General features: G+C 46.6%; 1 protein-coding gene across 5 annotated transcripts in view; it reads left to right on the top strand.

The window, feature by feature from the left end:
* HELB (DNA helicase B) overlaps window positions 1–21,915 on the top strand; it is a 44,674-nt gene extending 22,759 nt beyond the window's left edge. For 3 of the 5 annotated variants that reach the window (XM_075013484.1, XM_075013455.1, XM_075013466.1), the window contains 5 exons: window positions 8,744–8,803; window positions 18,788–18,977; window positions 19,913–20,047; window positions 20,716–21,219; window positions 21,778–21,915. In XM_075013484.1, coding sequence (XP_074869585.1) covers window positions 8,744–8,803; window positions 18,788–18,977; window positions 19,913–20,047; window positions 20,716–21,219; window positions 21,778–21,867 — 979 coding nt within the window. In that variant the 3' untranslated portion in view covers window positions 21,868–21,915. Of the gene's footprint in view, window positions 1–8,743; window positions 8,804–18,474; window positions 18,575–18,787; window positions 18,978–19,912; window positions 20,048–20,715; window positions 21,220–21,777 lie in introns of those variants that run through there. The other 2 variants (XM_075013475.1, XM_075013494.1) reach the window with 2 other exon arrangements.
* Window positions 21,916–22,267: the final 352 nt, after the last annotated feature.

The following is a 22,267-nucleotide window of genomic DNA, read 5'->3' as shown; positions in this document are numbered from 1 at the left end:
TCCAGTATCTCTCTGCTGAAGGTGCTTTGAGGACATCAGAATTTCACCTGCCACTGGTAGCAACTGACTATTTGCAAGCCGTCTGTTAGACTTGAATGGGAATAGGGTACTCACTAAGTTTTTGACTCCCAGTGTGTACCCTTGATCTGCTTCATAAGATAATGAAGATGATTCTTGGTCTTCTAAATTCCTTATGATTTATTTTTCCTTCTTTGCAATCTAGTCTTGTGTGACTTGTGTTAACTGATGACCATTTTCTGTCAGCTTAATTGTTGCCTCTGCCCATGTTTCAGCTTTTCAGTTTTCAGTATTACATTAGAAATAATTTTTTGGGCAATTTTAATTTTCCAGATTGATCAAATATTCATTGTATCACACAAATTAATCTATACTCAGAATGCTGTTGCAACAGGTCATGGCCTTATTTGTCTTTTCAGCCAGGTCTTTTGCTCTTAAAACTGGTTCATTGCCTGCATACGTTTTTTCAGATTGCAATTGTATTTTTACTTGTATCCATTATCTAAGCTGCAGGTAACTTAGAAACCTCTCTGAATGCTAAAACGTTTTGCATAGAGCAAATGAGACACACTGTCTAAAGTCAGGAGAGGGGTTCTATTTCTAGCTTTGCCTCAGATTTTTGTATACCCTTGTGCTAGTCATTTAACTTCCCAAAGAGGAATATATCTGACTCTCACAGGAGTGAGGTGAAGCTAAATTAATTATTTGTAAAATGCTTTTAACTTCTCTAAGATTAGCCAAGCAATGTAAACTCAAGGAGCATTAAGAGAAAGCATTGATTTAACATCCAATAAGAATCAAGAGTACAGTATTAAAGTTGTAAATAAAACTGATCTCATTCAGATGCTTTTGTTGGAGAAAAAACTATGGAGCTGTAAAAGCCCCAAATTCTAATACACTACTACAGGTTGCACATCCCTGGTGTGCAATGGAATTTGCTGGACCAGGGGAGGTTCCCTGCATGGGACCCTAAACCGCAGGGGGCTCCAGCCCATACTGCCTTCTTTCCCATAAGGCTGTGGGGGGGGAGAGACTCTGTCGCCAGACAAGCTCTGTTACCTCCCCTTAGAGCTGCTCTGGTCCTGCATTGCTCCCCGCGGGACTGCCAGGGGACTCTGGCCTTGGCTCCACAGGCTCCAGCCCCACCCAGCTCATCCTCCTGCCTGGGCTCTCTGGCCCAGGAATGTCCCTGGTCCTTCTGGACCTGGGATGGTGCCAGACCAGAAAGTGCTGGTTTTAGAAGGTACAACTGGTAGTGTATTATTGCAGTGATTTCTGGATATTTAGCTTATATTAGTGTGGTTCTGAATTCATTTTTTAATTTCTGCCCTGAAGTTGATCTTGCAGAATATTTACTATCAGACCTACATACTCTAAATTCTACCATTAAGCTCCATTTAGCAAATCTTGTGGGAACGTAATCTGGAATGACAAGTTTTTAAGACTTCTCGAGACCTCGGAGTTTTCAGAAAAGTAATGTTAAAATGCTGGACTCCTTTTACTTCCAAAGAGTCCATGAACAGACAGCCCCTCCTGCATAAATATAATAATTTTTTGTTTAGCTGCTCTATCTTTGAGGCAAATTTAATTTACTTGGATATAATTTGCAAGCTGCTTCCTTTCTTCTGGAATTAAAATAAAACTGTTCCTTTGCAACAGCATCTTCTGAACAACCTCTGAATTCAAACACTTTTTTTAATGAGCAGTTTAACAAAATTATTTATTAGGTGACAAGCTTTTGTGGGACAGACCCACTTCTTCAGAGTTATATAATTTCCAGTCCAGACCCAAATATATAGCACAGAGGTCTCAAAAAAAACCTGACAAATCAAATACATGAACTGAAGGAAGGGGGTGAGGCATGGGGGGATGTTAAGTGTCTTGCCTTAGATCATTATGAATATCAAAGGAAGGGAAACAGTTCTTGTAATGTGTGAGATAGTTGTTGTCTTTGTTCATACCCAGTGTTTATGTGTCAAATTTGAATATGAAGCTCAGTTCACAAATCTCCCTGTGCAATCTGTTTTTAAAGTCTCTTTGTTGTAGGACGAATATTGTCATGTCTTTAACAGAATGTCCTACTCCATTGAAATGCTCACTGACCAGCTTATGTGTGATGAGATTCCTGATGTCTGCTCTGTGTCCATTCAATCTTTGCCGAAGTGTTTGTCTGGTTTGTCCAAAGTACATTATAGAGGGGCATTGCTGGCACATAATTGCATATATAATATTGATCAAGGAACATGAGAATGAGCCCCTGATCTTATAATTAACGTGGTTCAGTCCAGTGATGGTGTCTCCACAGTAAATATGTGGACAAAGTTGGAATCAGGGTTTGTTCCAAGGAAAAGTTCCAGGATTAGTATTACTGTGGTGTAACCTACGATTGCTAGTGAGAATCTTCATTATGTTAGAAGGTTGTGTATAGGAGAGTACAGGCCTGTCACCTAGGGCCTTCCAGACTGTAACATCATGATTTAGAATAGGTTGTAGGTTTTTAGTGATGCGTTGCAGGGGTTTGAGTTGGGGGCTATAGGTAATGACACATGGTGTTCTTTTATTGGCCTTTTTGGGCCTATCTTTGAAGTAGCTGGTTTCTGGATATTCGTCTGGCCCTGTCAATCTGTTTTTTCACTTTTCCCAGAGGGTAACTGAGTTTTATGAATGCTTGGCAGAGCTCTTGAAGTTTTTGGTCTTGGTTAGTAGGATCAGAGCAGATGCAATTGTTTCTAAGGACTTTACTATAAATGATGGATCGTGTGGGTATGTTCTGGGTGGAGGCTGGAGGCATGTAGGTAAGTGTAGCAGCCAGTGGGTTTCCGGTAGATGTCGATGTGGCCATCAGTGACTTGTACTATGGTGTGCAGGACATGTATCTCTCATGTGGAATATTCAGGTAATACCAGATGAGAGTGCTGATGTTTGGGTGAGGTGAGCGTGTGCTTTAACTGCTGGCAATTGAGCTGCCATTTTGATTCCAGGTGGAGGGAGTTTCAGTTTCAGTTGGGACTGCCTGCCTGACCTTTTGCTTCCTTGATCAGCCTTCCCCTGTGTGACTCATAGGGGTGGGCCTGAGAGAGGCCAGCAGGCTTAAAAGCCAGAGGCAGGAGCAACCAGGGGAGCATAGCGGACAGGGAGCTGCAGACAGGGGAGTTTAAAGAGGGAGTTTGACAGAGGTGTGTAATGGTTAGGAAGACCCGCAACACCTGTGCCAGCACTACTGCTGTCTCCTCCACTTGTGCCTGTAGCCAGACTGACTGCCTGACCATGGATGTTTCTACCCAGATCCTGGTGTGGTTCTGCAAGGACTGTGGCTTGCCGTTCCCACTTACTGATACCCAGGCTGAGGGGAATATTCAGTGTGAAAGGTGCCTACTGGTGGAATCTCTCAGGCGGCAGGTGGGGGAGCTACAGGAGGAGGTGGCCAGGTTGAGGAGTATCCGAGTCCATGAGCAGTTACTAGATAGTATTCAGGTGGAGACTGTGGAGCTAACTGTCCCAGTGCACAGGACAGCTGATAAACCACTGGAGGAGGTGGACCAGGGTGGACACTGGCAGCTGGTTACTTCTCGCAGCAGGCAGTGTCCCACCCCTGCTCAGAACCCTCCCACCGTGGTACTGGAAAACCGTTATGCTGTACTCGATACAGGAGACCAAGAATTACCCCGTACAGACGAGGAGAAGCCTCGTACCCCCAAGGCTGGGAAGTCTACTGCCACCCCTGCAAGGAGGAAACGTAGAGTAGTGGTGGTTGGAGACTCTCTTCTGAGAGGGATGGAGGCACCCATCTGTCGCCCTGACATTTCTTCTCGGGAGGTCTGCTGCCCGCCGGGGGCCCGTATCCGAGACGTTATGCAGGCATTGTCGAGGATTATCCGGCCCTCTGACTATTCTCCCGTGCTTCTCATCCATGTGGGCACTAATGATACTGCGAGATGTGACACTGAGCAGGTCAAGAGTGACTTCAGGGCTCTGGGGGCACGGGTCAGGGAGTTTGGGGTGCAGGTGGTATTCTCTTCAATCCTGCCTGTCAGAGGTAGGGGCCCAGGCAGAGACAGGTGTATCCTAGAGGTGAATGCTTGGTTGCGTAGATGGTGTCGCCAGGAAGGCTTTGGTTTCTTTGACCACGGGATCCTTTTCCGGGAAGGACTGCTAGGCAGAGATGGAGTTCACCTTTCAAGGAGGGGGAAGACCATATTCGGACACAGGCTGGCTAACCTAGTGAGGAGGGCTTTAAACTAGGATCGACGGGGGCAGGGGAGCAAAGCCTGCAGGTAAGTGGACAGCATGACTACATGGGAGATGAATTTGAAATGGGAGGGAGAATGAGCTACACTGGGAGAGTAAAAAGACGGTCAGGGCAAAACTGGGAGGCAAGACCAAATCAATGTCTGAGATGCCTATATACAAATGCAAGAAGTATGGGAAATAAGCAAGAAGAATTAGAAGTACTAATAAATGACTACAACTATGATATCGTTGGCATCACAGAAACTTGGTGGGATAATACTCATGATTGGAATGTTGGTATTGAAGGGTACAGCCTGCTTAGGAAGGACAGGCAGGGAAAGAAGGGAGGAGGTGTTGCCTTGTATATTAAAAATGTACACACCTGGACAGAGGTGAAGATGGACGAAGGAGATGGACGGGTTGAAAGTCTCTGGGTTAGACTCAGAGGAGTTAAAAACAAGGATGAGGTCCTACTAGGAGTCTACTGCAGGCCCCCTAGCCAAGTGGAGGAGGTGGATGAGGCTTTCTTTAAACAGCTCACAAAATCATCTAGGGCCTAGAATTTGGTGGTGATGGGGGACTTCAACTATCCAGGTATATGTTGGGAAACTAATACAGCAGGGGACAGACTGTCCAATAAATTCTTGGATTGCATTGCAGACAACTTTTTATTCCAAAAGGTTGAAAAAGCTACCAGAGGGGAAGCTGTTCTAGATTTAATTTTAACAAATAGGGAGGAAATTATTGAGAATTTGAAAGTGGAAGGATGCTTGGGTGAAAGTGATCATGAAATCATAGAGTTCACAATTCTAAGGAAAGGTAGAAGGGAAGAGAGTACAATAGAGATAATGGATTTCAGGAAGGCAGATTTTGGTAAACTCAGACAGCTGGTAGGTAAGGTCCCATGGGAAGCTAAACTGAGGGGAAAAACGGCTGAGGAGAGTTGGCAGTTTTTCAAAGGGACATTATTAAAGGCCCAAAAGCAAGCTATCCCACTGGGTAGGAAAGATAGTAAACATGGCAAAAGACTACCTTGGCTTAACCAGGAGATCTTGCATGATCTCAAAATAAAAAAGGAATCTTATAAGAAATGGAAACTAGGACAAATTACAAAGGATGAATATAGGCAAACAACGCGAGCGTGCAGGAGGAAGATTAGAAAGGCTAAGGCACAAAATGAGCTCAAACTAGCTACAAGCATAAAGGGAAACGAAGGCTTTTTATAAATACATTGGTAACAAGAGGAAGACTAAGGAGAGGGTAGGGCCATTGGTCAGTGAGGAGGGAGGAACAGTGACAGGGAATTTGGAAATGGCAGAAATGTTTAATGATTTCTTTGTTTCAGTCTTCACTGAGAAATCTGAAGGAATGCCTGACATAGAGAATGCTAGTGAAAAAGGGGTAGGCTTAGAAGTTGAAATAAGAAAAGAACAAATTAAAATTTACTTAGAAAAATTAGATGTCTGCAAATCACCAGGGCCTGATGAAATGCATCCTAGAATCCTCAAGGAGCTGATAGAAGAGGTATCTGAGCCTTTAGCAATCATTTTTGGTAAATTGTGGGAGACGGGAGAGATTCCAGAAGACTGGAACAGGGCAAATATAGTACCCATTCATAAAAAGGGGAACAAGAATAACCCGGGAAACTACAGGCCAGTCAGCTTAACTTCTGTGCCAGGAAAAATAATGGAGCAGGTAATTAAAGAAATCATCTGCAAGCATTTGGAAGGTGGTAAGGTGCTAGGGAACAGCCAGCATGGCTTTGTTAAAAACAGATCATGTCAAACCAATCCAATAGCTTTCTTTGATAGAATAAAGAGTCTTGTGGATAAGGGAGAAGTGGTGGATGTGGTATACCTAGATTTCAGTAAAGCATTTGACACTGTCTCACATAATATACTTATCAATAAACTATGCAAATACAACTTAGATGGGGCTACTATAAGGTGGGTGAACAACTGGCTGGATAACCGTACCCAGAGAGTAGTTATTAATGGTTTTCAGTCCGGCTGGAAAAGTATAACTAGTGGGGTTCTGCAGGGGTCTGCTTTAGGACCGGTTCTGTTCAATATCTTCATTAACGATTTAGATATTGACATAGAAAGTACACTTATTAAGTTTGCAGGTGATACCAAGCTGGGAGGGGTTGCAACTTCTTTGGAGGACAGGGTCATAATTCAAAAGGATCTGGATAAACTGGAAAAATGGGCTGAGGTAAACAGGATGAAGTTTAATAAGGACAAATGCAAAGTGCTCCACTTAGGAAGAAATAATCAGTGTCACACATACAGAATGGGAAAGGACTGCCTAGGAATGAGTACAGCAGAAAGGGATCTGGGGGTTATAGTGGACCACAAGCTAAATATGAGTCAACAGTGTGGTGCTGTTGCAAAAAAAGGCAAACATGATTCTAGGATGCATTAACAGGTGTGTTGTGAACAAGACACGAGAAGTCATTCTCCCGCTCTACTCTGCGCTGGTTAGGCCTCAGCTGGAGTATTGTGTCCAGTTCTGGGCACCGCAGTTCAGGAAGGATGTGGAGAAATTGGAGAGGGTCCAGAGGAGAGCAATGAGAATGATCAGAGGTCTAGAGAACATGACCTATGAAGAAAGGCTGAAAGAATTGGGCTTGTTTAGTTTGGAAAAGAGAAGGTTGAGGGGGGACATGATAGCAGTTTTCAGGTATTTAAAAGGGTGTCATAAGGCAGAGGGAGGGAACTTGTTCTTCCTTGCCTCTGAGGATAGAACAAGAGGCAATGGACTGAAATTGCAGCAGGGGAGGTTCAGGTTGGACATTAGGAAAAAGTTCCTAACTCTCAGGGTGATCAAACACTGGAATGAATTGCCAAGGGAGGTGGTAGAATCTCCATCACTGGAGCTATTTAAGAACAGGTTAGACAGATGGCTTTCAGGGATGGTCCAGAAAATGCTTGGTCCTGCCATGAGGGCAGGGGGCTGGACTCGATGGCCTCTCGAGGTCCCTTCCAGTCCTACTCTTCTATGATCAAGACTGAGATTGATGATAGGATGCAGGTTGTTAAAATCTCTGTGGAATTCTTGCAGTCTCTCTACTGTGGGTCCAAATGATAAAGATATCATCAAAGTAGCATAAGTAGAGGAGGGTTAATAGGGACAAGACATGAGGAATCGTGGTTCTAAGTCAGCCATAAAAATGTTAGCATGCTGTGGGGCAATGCCAATGCCCATAGCAGTGCTGCTAATCTACAGGTATAAATTATCCTCAAATTGGAAACAAATGTGAGTGAGAGCAAAGTTACATAAGTCAAACACCCGGTTTGCCATAGTAAAACTTAATTACCCGCTGGGAGAAGTTTAAAAAAAAAAACAAACAGATTGACAAGGCCAGATGAATACCCAGAAACCAGATACTTCAAGATAGGCCCAAGGAGGTCAATAACAGAACACCACTTGTCATTACCTATAGCCCCCAACTCAAACCCCTGCAATGCATCATTAAAAACCTACAGCCTATTCTAGGTCATGGTGATAGTCTGGAAGGCCCTAGGTGACAGGCCTGTATTCTCGTATACACAACCTACTAACCCAATGAAGATTCTCCCTAGCAATCGCAGGTTACACCACAGTAATACTAATCCTGGAACTTTTCCTTGGAACAAACCCTGATTCCAACTTTGTCCACATATTTACTGTGGAGACACCTTCACTGGACCTAACCACGTTAATAATAAGATCAGGGGCTCGTTCTCATGTTCCTCGACCAATATGATATATGCAATTATGTGCCAGCAATGCCCCTCTATAATGTACTTTGGACAAACCAGGCAAACACGTTGGCAAAGAATGAATGGACACAGAGCAGACATCAGGAATCTCATTACACTTAAGCTTGTCAGTGAGCATTTCAATGGAGTGGGTCATTCTGTTAAAGACCTGAGAGTGTGCATCCTACAACAAAGAGACTTTAAAAACAGATTGCATAGGGAGATTTGTGAACTGAGCCTCATATTCAAATTCAACGCATTAACACTAGGTATGAACAAAGACAACTATCTCAAGCATTAAAAGGACCGTTTCCCTTCCTTTGATGTTCATAATAATCTTGGGCAAGACACTTAACATCCACCCACCCACTTCAGTTCATTTATTTGATTTGTCAGTTTTTATTGCATTTTTTTTGGACCTCTGTGCTATACATTTGGGTCTGGACTGGAAATTTTATAGATCTGAAGAAGTGGATCTGTCCCATGAAAGCTCATCACCTAATAAATCATTTTGTTAGTCTTCAAAGTGCAACATGACTGCTGTTTTGTTAGAATACAGACTGACATGGCTACCTCTGTTGATTTTTTTTTTTTTTTTTTTTTTTTTTTTTTTTTTTCATGGTTAGTGGAAGATGCTCATTGCTAAGAATGTGTCCTCTTCCAATTTGAACACTTGTTCATAGGTAAATGCCCATTATTCACTTTATGTACCTCATGTTGCTAAGGTTGTGCCTTTTGTTTCATGTTTGTAGGCAAGATTGTCATCTCATAAATGAGCTCTGTTGTAAGCACTATTCAAAACATTCAGTCAGGTAAGACAGTGTTTTGAGAATACAGGTTTTTATAATGTTTTACATTCCTTCCTTTCTTTATCCATTTTATTTTGTGTTTTTAAACGTTGTTTCACACACCAGGCACCAAAATTCTTAATACACCAATGAAAATATTTTAAACATTTTAAAATTGTTATATTTATGGTTGCACAAAGTCTTGTTTGGCATGTCCTTTAATGACTATCTGAATAGCCAGCAGAAATAAGCATTTTTTTAAAATTTTTCTTGAAGTTTGATAATATCAGTTGGGTCTTGACTAGAGATTCTTTCTCATTAAAAGAGGTGTTTGTGTCCTACACCTAAGATTTTTTGAGCGGGTGCTGAACATTAAAGTTGACCTGCAAGCAACTATTTATAAAAATTGAATTAGTGCTATTTTTTTCTTGTTGTGGCAGGACACACCTATCCTATCCCTGCTTTTTTCACAGACTGCTCTGAGACCTTCTTTTTGACCACACTGGCATATACTTCATTTACAGTGTTACAGTCCCTTCAATACAAATCCGTGTATGAACACTGTGGCACTGTCTTCCAGCTTTCTGGCTTCTTTCCCAGCAAGGTTTGGGTGGAAGTGCCTCTCTACTCAGAGAATTGCCCTTGTCAGGCTCTACTAGCCTTGTGTCTCCCTTACTCTTTCAGCACCTCCCTTTGTGTGCCCTGTTTAAACCACTTGCCCGTTAATGGGCCAATAAATGTATCAACTCCCTAACCCTAGTTTTCAGGCGCACTTGTGATTAGTGAGGCCCTCTTTGAGGAAAACTGACAGCTGCTAATAGTAATTAGAGTGCTGAAGCAAGGTCCCTGTCTCGGTACTATTTTTTAAAGTGAGAAGGAAGAGGATAGGAAAGAGTAGGAAAAAGAATTTTTGGTATCCCCCTTCAATATATTGGTGTTGGAGAGAGTCTTCGGCTTTCCCGTGCATTGCAAGGCTTCCATGCCACGACTGTTCTCAACTGGCCATCCACTGAGTGTCCCACCTCCCATCATCGCGTGCCTGTGATCCTTGAAAATAATGTAGGGTCCTGGACTGTTTTTTTTTTTAAATGAAAAGAAAGGATAGAAAAGTGCAGGAAAAAAGAATTTTTCATTTCCCCCTGGTGTCAGCAAGCCCCAGTATGGGCGAAGGGGGTGCAGTGGGGGGCCAGTTGAAGTGGTCCTTCCCCTCAGCAGCAGCCAAACCCTGAATTTCTTAGTGGCCGGGGAGACTTTTCCTTGGTGGCAGCAAGCCCTGGTATGGGCCAAGTGGGGGTGGTGGTCAGTGGAGCGAGGGCCAGCTGAGGTGGTCCTTCCCTGGTGGCAGCAACACGTTCTTTAGCTGCCGGGAGACTTTTCCCCAGTGGCAGCAAGCCCCGGTATGGGCCAAGGGTGGGGGTGGTTCAGTGGAGGACCAGTTGAGGTGGTCCTTCCCCAGTGGCAGCAAACTCCTTAGCCACCACGGGGAAACTTCCCCATGGCAGCAGCAAAGCGCCCAATGTCTTAACCTCTGGGGGAGATGACGCCACAGGTGCAGCAAAGCCCTCAGTACCTTAACAACAGGGGGGCACTTCCCAATGGCAGCAGCAAAGCCCCCAGTATCTTAAACACCGGGGGAGACTTCCCAACAGCAGCAGCAAAGCCAATAATATCTTTCCCACCCTTGGAGCCCTAAACACATGACTGGCAGTATTATCAGCACTGAACGGCAGGCACATCCTTTTATTGGGTTGGGTTGGGGGCTATCCATGTGATGTGGCTGAGCGCGGGAAGGACCCAGACTGTGCTAAGAAGTTTCTCTGCGTGTTTTATGCAAGCACCATCCCCAACACAGCCTTGTTGACATGTGGTACAATGTGGCATGGGTTGGTGCCAGGCAGTGCCAAAAAAAATAGCAACTGTAGTGACAGAGCTGGGAACTCCCTGCAGCGGTTATTTGAATGGGTAGATACACTCTATCCACTAATAGCGTAGCAAGAAAGAAGCCATTTCTCGTGGTCTCATACCAACATGAGCCCACAGCTAAAGGCTCGCTGTCCTTGCTTGGAAATTCAGTCTTCCTGTTACTGGAGAGCACTGGCCAGAGTGGAGCACTGAGAGGGGCTTTGTGAGTTACATACGGGACACCTCTGGAGGCTAATAAATTTGCTTTTAAGATGTGGTGCTTCCACATTGACCTTTAATTGAATTTCTGAACTCAAGCTTGACGCTACACCCGTCAGGTAACTGATTTTGTAATCTCGAGATTAGTGTAACCAAAATCGAGCCAATGGTCTTTACAGTGAAGACAGTCACATGGTATAATCGAGCTAAATGAGATACATTTGAATTTAATAGTGTAGATGCAGCCCTAGATATTCAGCGCCTGAACTGAAGTGGTGGGCTGCTCAATCTTTAATTTTTCTTCCATATTTTCACCAGGAACTGAAGTTGTACTTTTTTATTTTAAAGTCATAAAGATAATCTGCAAATGTTTGCATTTTTTTTAAATGGGAGTGTGCCTTTTTCCCCTTCGTTTTATGGTGTACAAAGAAGGCATGAAAGGCTTTCTGGCTCTCTGCTTTTTATTATTTTTGTTTAAAAAAATGCAGGCATATCAGGAATGTCCTGTTCTTCTTCGAGTGTCCCCGTGGGTGCTCCACAATAGGTGTCGGGCTTGCCCGGCGCCGCACATCGGATCTTCCAAGCAGTTTCTGCCAGACCGTGCATGCGCCGGCGCGCGCCGCTCCCTTGCGCGCTCCTGGCCATGTGCGCGATCCAGTCCCCGCCAGTTCCTCTTAACCGCCGTCGGCTGCAGACGGAATCCGAACTAGGCTAAGGCCAAGTAGCGTATTCAATGACTTTAACTGTTTTTCTTTAAAGTTTTTCAAGTACTTAGGCTACTGCAAGTTAGCCGGTTGTTATTTTTGCAAAAAAAAGAACAAAAAACAAAAGCAACAAACAAACTACAAGCGGAACAGCTTCAATCCAGTCCCAGTAACAAGCGCCGGAGGCCAGGAGCATAGGGCCATCAGCCCTCCTGCTGTGGCAGGCCATCGGAAGGGGAAAACAGCACAGAGAAGGTGCTAAGTACCCGTTTAACAACTGAAAGACTCACCAACAATGTCCTCTTCAGGATTTAAAAAATGTGAGTCCTGCCGAGAGGCGATGCCAGCGTCCGATGGGCACAGTCTATGCATAAGGTGCCTTGGGGAGTCCCATGTTGCACAGAAATGCTCCTTCTGTGCTAAATTAACAGCCAGAGCAAGGAGAGACAGGGAGATGCGGCTTAAAATGCTGCTTTTTGATAAGGCCCTCCAGCCAGACGTGCCGGAGCGGCCGCAGCAGGAGGGACCCTCCCGGGCCCATAAAAGGAAAGCTGCCTCCCTCACCCCATCAGCGCAAAAACGGAGGAAAGCCTCCCCAGCCCGATCCCTGCCGGCAGCAACAGCGAGCGGGACGGGAGGAGCAAGCAGCCCCCAGCCACAGCAACAGCTGATCGGCGGCGGCACGGAGAGCCACGTGGAAGCGGCTCAGCCTCCGATAATCAGCCAGCCGCCCCGCACCGCAGGCAGGGCGGCGGCTAAACAAGCGCCTGTACCGGCGGCACCGCAGGCAGCGGCACCGACCCCCGGGGAACCGGCGGTGCAGAGCGCGCAGGCACGCAGCCTGCAGGCACCGAAGGACACCGCACGTGCGGCACCGCCTTCGATCGTGCCTAGCACGGTGCGGACGGGGCCGGGATCCCCTGTCCGTCAGGGGGCGGAGTTACCTCCTCCAGGGAGGGGGAAGGCTGCACACAAGAGGAGGCATTGCAGCCCCTCTCCGGACAGGGCTGTGGAGTTGCTTTCTCACAGCCCTCCGCTTATGTTGCAGACTCCAACCAGAAGGCAGGGGTCCCCCCTAGCCTACCCGGAGCCCCCTTCTCCATTTTTGCAACCAGCCTCACCCTGGCTGGGACCACCTTCACCCTTCCTGGGGTTTGAACCGCTGGACTATTATGCAAAATCGCTCTCTCCAGTGTCTCGACGATCTCCCTCCCCCAGACGCAGAGGGTATGCACCAAGGGAGTGGTCTAGGTCACCTTCCCAAGAACAGTGCCTATACTGCCATGGTCGCCCCTACCACGCGGGGCATAGACGCCATCGGCAATCTACTAGGGAAAGATCCCCACAGACGATCTCATACCCCCGAGGGCAATTGCGACCGGGGACAGAGACTCAAGCATCTCAGGGGGGACTGGTTATGGAACCCCGACATTTTCCCTCGCAAACCTCTAGCGAGAGGGTGTACCATCACCAGCAGGAACCGGAAGGGTCCAGAGAGACGTACCCCAGTGGTTCCTCGCTCTCCTCCCCGGACGAGGCTACGGCGCCGGGGGACGTCCATCCTCCGGACGATCTCAGACAGTTTCAAGAGCTGTTTAAGAGGGTGGCCTTCACGCAAGGCATCCAGACAGCAGAGGTGCAAGAGAAACACCATAAGCTCCTCAAAAATTTGAGACCTCCGGCCTCCTCCAGAGTAGCAATACCGCTTGATGAAGCGATCTTAGAGTCCGCCACTACGACATGGCAGACCCCTGCGACTATTCCGCCTGTCCAAAAGAGAGCGGATAAGAAATACTTCGTGCCGGCGAAGGGCATGGAGTTCCTGTTCAGCCACCCACAGTCAAATTCCTTGGTGGTGGAGTCCTCGCAACAAAGATCAAAGACATCTCAATTCAGGACAGGGGGAACAGACAAAGATGCCAAGAAGCTAGAGCTGTTCGGCAGAAAGGTCTACTCCTCCTCCACTTTAACGTTGCGAATGGCAAATTACGCAGCGCACTTAGCGAACCATAATTTCGACAACTATTCCAGGTTAACCTCCCTCATGGACTCGCTTCCAGAGGACAAAAAGCCGGTGCTGAAGGCCATAGTGCAAGAAGGCTACGCGGCCTCGAGGACGGGAGTTCAGATCGCCCTGGACGTTGCGGACACAGCAGCACGTTGCACAGCAACGGCAGTGGTGATGCGAAGGGAGTCCTGGCTCCAGACTTCGGGTATACCGAGGGATCTGCAAGCGAAGATAGTTGACCTTCCCTTCGACTCGCAGAAGCTGTTTGCTGAATCAACTGACTTGGTCCTTCATTCCAGTAAAGATTCAAGAGCCACACTCAGGACCCTGGGGATTTACACCCCTCCATACACAAAGAAAAGGTACTACCCTCAACAAAGACGGTACCAGTACCAGCAACAGCGCCCCCAGTACCATAGGGGTTACGAGCAAGGGCGACATCAACAGCACCAGCAGTACAGAACTCCCAGGCGACGTTCACAACAAAGCCGTGCGTCCTCGGGGCGGGGCCAAAGGCCACAAGTTTGACATACAGATCCAGGGCTGCGCCATCACTACCATCGCACAAGGTCATCCGAAGCGACTATTCCACCATCGCCTCCGACCATTCTACGACCAGTGGCAAAGGATCACCACAGACAAATGGGTGCTGGAGATCATAGCCACGGGGTACGCCATCCCCTTCCAGTCGCTCCCACCGTCACGACCTCCACCCAAGCCCCACCTCCAGGAGGCCTCCCATGTAGCGAGGCTCAGGCAGGAGGTGGACCATCTCATGCTCATAGGGGCAGTGGAAAGAGTGCCGGAGCAACTGCAAGGAAAAGGGTTCTACTCCAGGTACTTCCTCACGGAGAAAAAGACAGGAGGCTGGAGGCCCATCTTAGACCTTCGCGGCCTCAACAGGTACCTGCGCAAGCAACGTTTTCGGATGACCACAACCGCCTCCATCCTTACAGCACTGGACGATGGAGACTGGTTCGCAGCCCTCGATTTACAAGACGCGTACTTCCACATAACTATCCATCCGGCTCACCGGCGATTCCTCCGGTTCACGGTAGGCAACGAACACTTCCAATACAAGGTCCTACCGTTTGGCCTCTCCTCGGCCCCCAGAGTCTTCACCAAGACCTTGGCAGTGGTGTCAGCCTACCTGCACAGACGGGGGTATTTATTTTCCCATATCTGGACGACTGCCTGCTCAAAGGGGCCTCGAAGGGGGAGGTTCTGCGCATGATACACGTCACAGCAAACACGTTCTCTTCACTCGGCCTGGTTATCAATCTGGCAAAATCAAAAATAGACCCCACACAGGACATAGAGTTCATAGGGGCTCGCATAAACTCGGTTACAGCGAGAGTATATCTACCAGAGGCTCGCTTTCGGGCCATCGGTTCCCTCGTGCAGGTCATCACCTTCAGCCCTACGGTGCCGGTCTTGACGTGCTTGCAGCTGCTGGGCCACATGGCAGCGGCGACGTTCATAGTACGGAACGCCAGGTTACACGTGCGCAGCATGCAGCACTGGCTGGCGAGTGTATACAAACCGGCAGTACACACCGTTCACAGGGTGGTGTCACCCACAGCCGGGGTGCGCAAATCCCTACAATGGTGGGTAAACCCCAGGAACCTGCTAACAGGGGTACCCTTCCACCAGCCGCAAATATCGGTTTTTCTCACTACAGATGCCTCCCTCATAGGGTGGGGAGCGCACATGGGCGAAGAGGTGACTCAAGGACTGTGGTCACCCACGGAACAGTCACTACACATAAATATACTGGAGCTCAGAGCAGTGTTCAACGCCTGCAGACAATTTCGAGACCACATACAAGGCAAAGTCTTCGGGATCAGTACAGACAATACCTCCACCATGTTTTATATAAACAGGCAAGGAGGAGCTCGATCCCGTGCCTTATGCGCGGAAGGAATCCGCTTATGGAACTGGTGCATCACCAACAATATAATCTTGAAATCCTCATACTTGTTGGGTGCGCACAATGTGAAGGCAGACCAGCTGAGCAGGCGTTTTGCACTCACACACGAGTGGCAGATCCGTCCCGATCTGCTACGGCCGATTTTCCACGCATGGGGTTTTCCCCAAATAGACCTGTTTGCCACTCAGCACAACAAGAAGTGCCCACGATTCTGCTCCAGGGCAGGACTGGGATGGGGGTCCCTGGGGGACGCGTTCACGATCCCGTGGAGGGGCCCCCTGCTTTATGCGTTTCCTCCCACAGTGCTGATCCACAAAGTCTTGCAGAAAGCCAGGAGGGAAAGGCCCGGATGATCCTGATAGTCCCAACGTGGGATCGACAACAATGGTTCCCCCTACTCCTGCGCATGTCGGACCGTCCACCGATGCCTCTTCCGGTGGCGCCGGATCTGCTCACGCAAGCCCAGGGGTCCATAGTGCACCCGCACCCCCAAAGCCTGCGACTGCAAGCGTGGTTAATCCATGGCTCAGCTCCCTAGAGAGCACATGCACAGTGGAAGTACAGCAAGTCCTAGAAAGTAGCAGGAGGACTTCCACCAGGAAGACCTACAAGCAAAAATGGACTCGCTTCACGGCTTGGTGTTCTACCAAACAGCTGGCCACCCTTTTGGTGCCTATACCTACAATACTAGAGTATTTACTGGACCTCAAGAGAGGAGGACTCTCGCTATCCTCGTTGAAGGTCCACCTTGCCGCCATCTCGGCGTTCAGACATGAGGAGGAAGGGCACACGGTGTTCGCCCACCCTATGGTTACCAGGTTCCTCAAAGGGTTGGTAAACCTATACCCCCCTCGGAAACCGATTCCACCTTCGTGGAACTTGGACCTGGTGCTTACCACGCTAATGGGACCACCGTTCGAGCCCTTGGCCACGGTTCCCCTCCGCCTCCTTACAGTAAAGACGACCTTTCTTCTTGCAATTACGTCAGCTCGTAGGGTGAGCGAGCTCGCGGCAGTCATGGCAACGCCACCCTGCACTGTTTTTTCCAAGGAGGCGGTAACCATACGGCTGCATCCAGCCTTTGTTCCCAAAGTTTCTTCCTAGTTTCACATTAACGAACCTATTGTTCTACCCTCGTTTTATCCAAAGCCTCATAACTCCAACGAAGAGGCGCGCCTACACGTCCTGGACGTGAGGAGGGCGCTAGCCTTCTACGTAGACAGGACCAAGTCCTTCCGGAAAACGGATAGACTCCTAGTCTCCCTCGCTCCCAAATCGAAAGGAGAAGGTCTCTCCTCGCAGAGAATCTCACAGCACATTGTATCCTGCATAAAAATGTGCTACGAGCTCAAAAAGACTCCTTTATCGGCCACTCCCAGGGCTCATTCCACCAGGGCGGTGGCGGCATCAACAACCTTTTTCAAGGGCGTTGCGTTAAAAGACATTTGCAGAGCGGCGACCTGGTCATCCTACGACACCTTCGCCAAACATTATGCCCTTCACAGGGTATTCCAAGAGGATACCCGTCTCTCTGCAGCGGTCCTCTCGGGGACAAGCTGCACATAATCCGATTACCCACCTCCTATCTTGGGTTACTGCTGGGTAGTCACCTATTGTGGAGCACCCACGGGGGCACTCGAAGAAGAAAGAAAAGTTACTCACCGTAGTAACGGTGGTTCTTCGAGATGTGTCCCCGTGGGTGCTCCACTACCCGCCCATCCTCCCCGCTTCGGATCTCTGTTAGTGTTTTGCAGGGGCACCCGAGGCGGTTGGTCGAGGAACTGGCGGGGACCGGATCGCGCACATGGCCAGGAGCGCGCAAGGGAGCGGCGCGCGCCGGCGCATGCACGGTCCGGCAGAAACTGCTTGGAAGATCCGATCTGCGGCGCTGGGCAAGCCCGACACCTATTGTGGAGCACCCACGGGGACACATCTCGAAGAACCACCGTTACTACGGTGAGTAACTTTTCTTTTCTCCTCCATTAATTTTTCTAGATGTGTGATAGATGTTTTTTAAACACAATAGTTAACCATGACAAAAAATTTTGGGGAGACTATTTTATCTTTAATAAACATCATGGACCAGGTTGCAAGCAGTAGATTAAAATGCACTAAACCCCATGAACTGTCCATGACTTGTACTAAAATCATTGTGGCAGGGAAAATGGGCCAAGCCCTGCCAGTGGGAGGGGGGCAGTGGTTCTGAGTCCTGCTGCTGTGAGGCAGTGTGAGTGGCTCCCATCCTCACCAGTTATGGAAGCTGAACCCAGTGGAGTCACAGAGGTTTACACCATGAAATCTGTGACTAAATCTGATCCTTAACCATTGCTCTTGTTCTTCATTAACCATAATCTTTTAAGAAATGTAGGACCTAAATTTGGAAAGCCTGGGGACGGGGGCAGTGAAAATGCTTTGACCTTTTCTTTCTTTTTCTTTTTTTTTTTTAAACAAACAAACTACATAGTTTTTCCTTTGCAATTGACTTATACTTTTTAATTGCTGCCATACTTGCTTACAGTTATGGTGCTACTTTGCAAAACTCTTCAGGGTATCCAGATATAAAAGACCCTCTGCTGTAATTTTTTAAAGACCCAGACTCATTCTGTGCAGTAGACTGCACTAAACTTTTAATTGACTGGGGGCCAAAGTATAAATTTAGACGACAGAGTGAGGGAATATATAATTTTTATCTCTTGTTGATGTGAGAAAAGACTGCATAACTTGCTTGGGTAGATAATGATCTCTCTGTAGTAACCAGACTGTTAATTATTATTTTGTCCAGAGCTTTATTGTCCCTGGTTATATTCAGGCAGCAGAAAAATACACCTCTTCAGGATGATTCCAGTTCCTGGTCGTTGTCCCTCTTCCATCCCAGATCACCTGTATAATTCCTCCAATTACCTGCCTTTCTTCTCTGTTCATTTCTCTGTAGGCAAATCCTTCCACTCCTTTCTCTGTCAGTTGCTAAAATGATCGGTTACAAAATAGTCATGACTTCAGCATTAATCCTTCCTTGAGACAGTGGGAAGCGGGTAAGCTCTTACCTCTTGGAGCCGTCACTTTGGTTGGTCCTTTTACAGAGACTCTCTGTGTTTGTTTTGTTTGGAAGATTATCTTCACAGCCATGAAGGCCAGCAATTTTATTTTTAAATGAAAGCTTAGTGTGCATATCTGAATTGATATCTGAGCCATGTAGGTACGTTAAGTTGCAAATGAATATTTGTTTTATTTCAATTTCTTCCTAGAAACCATAAACATCGACTGGTGTTCCAATGTGATGATAAAATTTGTTCCACAAGGAATGCCTATCTCAAGTGCAGAGGGTGTATTAGAAGAAAAGCCTTCTTTAGTGGAGAAAAGCTACCCACGGATCTCGGGGGCAGCATTGGGGATGACAGACGATTGTGCAATGGGGAAATATTTTTCATAACAGACGTATGTATTCTTTTGAAAAATTTATAACAGTCAGGATTTACCACAACAGATCTGGTACAGTCTTCATTGCGGCATAGGTCCTCCTAGTCCTTAAGACATTTGACATCACAAAATTCTCCTGTGATTCAGGATTCTTGTCACAGGAAGGAACCAGTGTTGCAACAGCAGACATTTTGGCAGGGTGTTCTTAGGAAACTTCTTCCGTACCTGACTTGTCCAGTGATATGAACCCCTTTTTGTTATGGGTGTTAGACATTAACATTTGAAGGACATTTTAATTGCCAGAAATATGTTGTTGTCTTTAGGATAAATACTTGAGAGTTAAAAGCTGAAAACTGGCTTGTCCATCTAGAGCTTGAGGGAGATGCGGTGGAAGGAGGGTTTGCGGGTTTATGGTTGCTGGGTAGTGGGATCAGGGAGATTGGGGTACCCATTCACAAAAATTCAGGAACCGGGGGTGGGGGGGCAGGGCAAAGTAGCACCAGCATCCCTATTTTCATTTTCTTGCAGAGCTCACCATTGCATGTGAGGAGTTAGAAGGAGGTCCCATCCCAGCAAGGGAGGAGGAGCCTGTAGGCTCATTCTGTCCTGGGGAATCTAGGTAGGGGGCTGTCGTCCTGACCCATTGCCATGCAAGGGATTGGAGCTTGGTGCATTTGTGCCCAGCTCTACCTGCTGTTGCTTCCTATCCAGTTGGTGCTGCCAACATGTCAGTTAGGAACCTTGGCCTGGTCCTGCCCAGCCTGTCCCACAGTAGCCCCTGTAAACTAGGGGTAGATGATGCAATGCTGGCTTGTGAGGAAATATGAAAAGGCTAGGGAGGGACAAGTGAGAAACCAGATCTTATGTGAACTGGTAGCAAGGAAATAGGAAAACGGTGTACATACTCGTCAGATTTCTACTACACAAAGTTTCCTCGCATGTTGGTTCTATAGGATGTAGAAGTCAACAGATGTCGTTTCTTGACCATCAGCACCACATATGGCTCCACGTTCACTGTGACGTATGAGGCACTGAGGAGAGAGTGTCAAATAAAGCATGCGTGGGCCAGAACTATTCACACTTTTCAGGTATGAATTGTAATTCAGCACAGTAAAATGACCTATAAAAAGACTGACTGCAGTGATGCTCTATAATTTCATGGGAAAGATTTGATTTCAGGAGCACCTGTTAGACAGAGTCCTTAAGGATGAACTTAGGAACAGCTTCAGGATGTAATGGAGGGAAGTAGTGTGGCTCTTTACCATCTAACTTGGATTAGCTGAGTAGCTTTGCAGTAATTCTGAATGATTGAGCCAATAGAAATTAACTTACTATGAAGTAGTACTTACGTCAAACTGTGTAATTTTTTTGTTAATCTAATCAAATTCCACAATAGATGTTCAGCATTGTGAATCATTAGTTACTCTGTTTTCTATAGGCAAGTGGGATATGTGAGTGCACTTGACTTAAGGTGTTGTTGAGGATTTGGAAACTGAAACAAACTTGAGAGGCTATTTTCATTCTTATGAGAAACTAAAGTTTTCAAAATTTAGGTAAAGAAAATGCTCTTTTGCCTGTATCCAATCCTGCCTTCTAAGTCCCAATTTGTCTACCAATCAGTATGTACCTATGTAAGTAACTTACAAAAAGTGTAGCTACAAATTCAGGCTTGTACTTCTATAGTTAACTTTTGGCATTTCTCTAGTAATCCTTATTTCTTGTTAATTTAAGAATTCTTAATCTGTGCGTATTTCAGGGTTCAGAGGAAAAAACAGTTGTCTATGTAGTCGGGAATGCAGGCCCACAGCATTGGCAGCATGTTTACACAGCTGTGACTCGAGGCCGCTGCCGCGTCTATATTGTGGCTGAACAGACTCAACTCAGGAAAGCAGTAACTACGAAGGGCTGTCCCAGAAAAACTCGTTTACAGCAACGTTTGAAGGAGATATTAACAGAAACCAGTGGCCCTTCAGAACAAATGTCCTCTCACCTACAGGATTGTCGTCAAAGTCAAGGGTGTGATACTCAGCCTGTTCCTATTTCAGTAGCTGATGACATTCCCTTATCTTCTGTAAGTGTTGAGGATGACTTCACTAAAGCAGAAGAACCTGCTATTCTTAAACACATACAAACTAATAATGAACAGGGGAGTACTGGTGAACTGGCCAACACAGGTGGTGAAACTCCCCTTAACTTAAATGCGTGTAAGAGACAAGGCAGCTTTACAGACAATTTCGAAAGTCCTCCAAAAGTTACCATGGTAAGGAACCATTCAAAGAGTATTTAAAATAATTTTTTTGCAAAAATCTGAGAATTTTTCAACTGGACTTTTTTGGTGGAAAATGGAGTTTCATCAGAACCACAGCTTTTTGTGAGAGAATGATCAGTTTGTTAAATCTTCTGTTGGGAGAGTTTCCTCAGGTCTTTCATGGTTGTTTTTAAACTAGTTATCATAGAAACAAGATTTGATAACTTGTTGTGTGCAGTGGCATTTTGACTTGTTCAAAATGCAGTGATAATTGATGACTATAAATAACAACAAAAAATTGTAAGGACAGACTTACTGTGCAAAAGTACAAGAGTAATATAAATATGCAAATTTCTTACACACATTATATTATACTAATGATGATTAACATTTACAAAGATTCTTTCCTGGGGTTTGCCACTTGTATATTATTTTCCAACAATGTTTAAACTACATCTGTCCATCAGTGAAAATCTGTTCTAAAAATAATCCTTGTGTTGGATAGTAACATTTGACTAAATTTTAAGTGCTATTTCCAGGCCTCATCAGTATTCTTGTTTTGTTTGACAGGTAAACCCAAAAGAGTCACCACTTGCGTCAACCAGACTTCAGCATCTGACTTTGAGGGGCACAACTTCCAGGCAGCTTTTTGGTCCTTAACAATCAAGTGCACTTAAAATGTTACACAGTGCCAAATTACATCTTGGAACAGAGAAATAAAAGTACACTCATCCCTCATTAAACAAGTACTTTACTTAGGAGTGCTCACTTAAACAAGGGACACATACCTTAGTTCACTCAATGAGTGAACTCTCCCCACTAACAGGAGCCTAACCTGGCTCCCCGCAGCTCCAACCCCCCATACTCTGATTCTCCCCCCACCCCGCCTGCCCTCCAGCCCAAACCCATGGCAGCCTGACCCACCCACTGGCCTACAGACCAGCCCCAGCAGCCTTAAATTCACCCCCCACCCCAACCCTGGTGCCTCCAGCAGCCTGACCACGCCCCGCAGACTGGCCCTGTGGCAGTCTTTAACACCCCCGCTGGCCCTCAGACCGGC

Source organism: Carettochelys insculpta, chromosome 1, assembly GCF_033958435.1.
Source record: "Carettochelys insculpta isolate YL-2023 chromosome 1, ASM3395843v1, whole genome shotgun sequence".
NCBI classification, from domain to species: domain Eukaryota; kingdom Metazoa; phylum Chordata; order Testudines; family Carettochelyidae; genus Carettochelys; species Carettochelys insculpta.
Note: the sequence above shows the minus strand (reverse complement) of the source record. Positions and strands in the feature narration are given on the sequence as shown.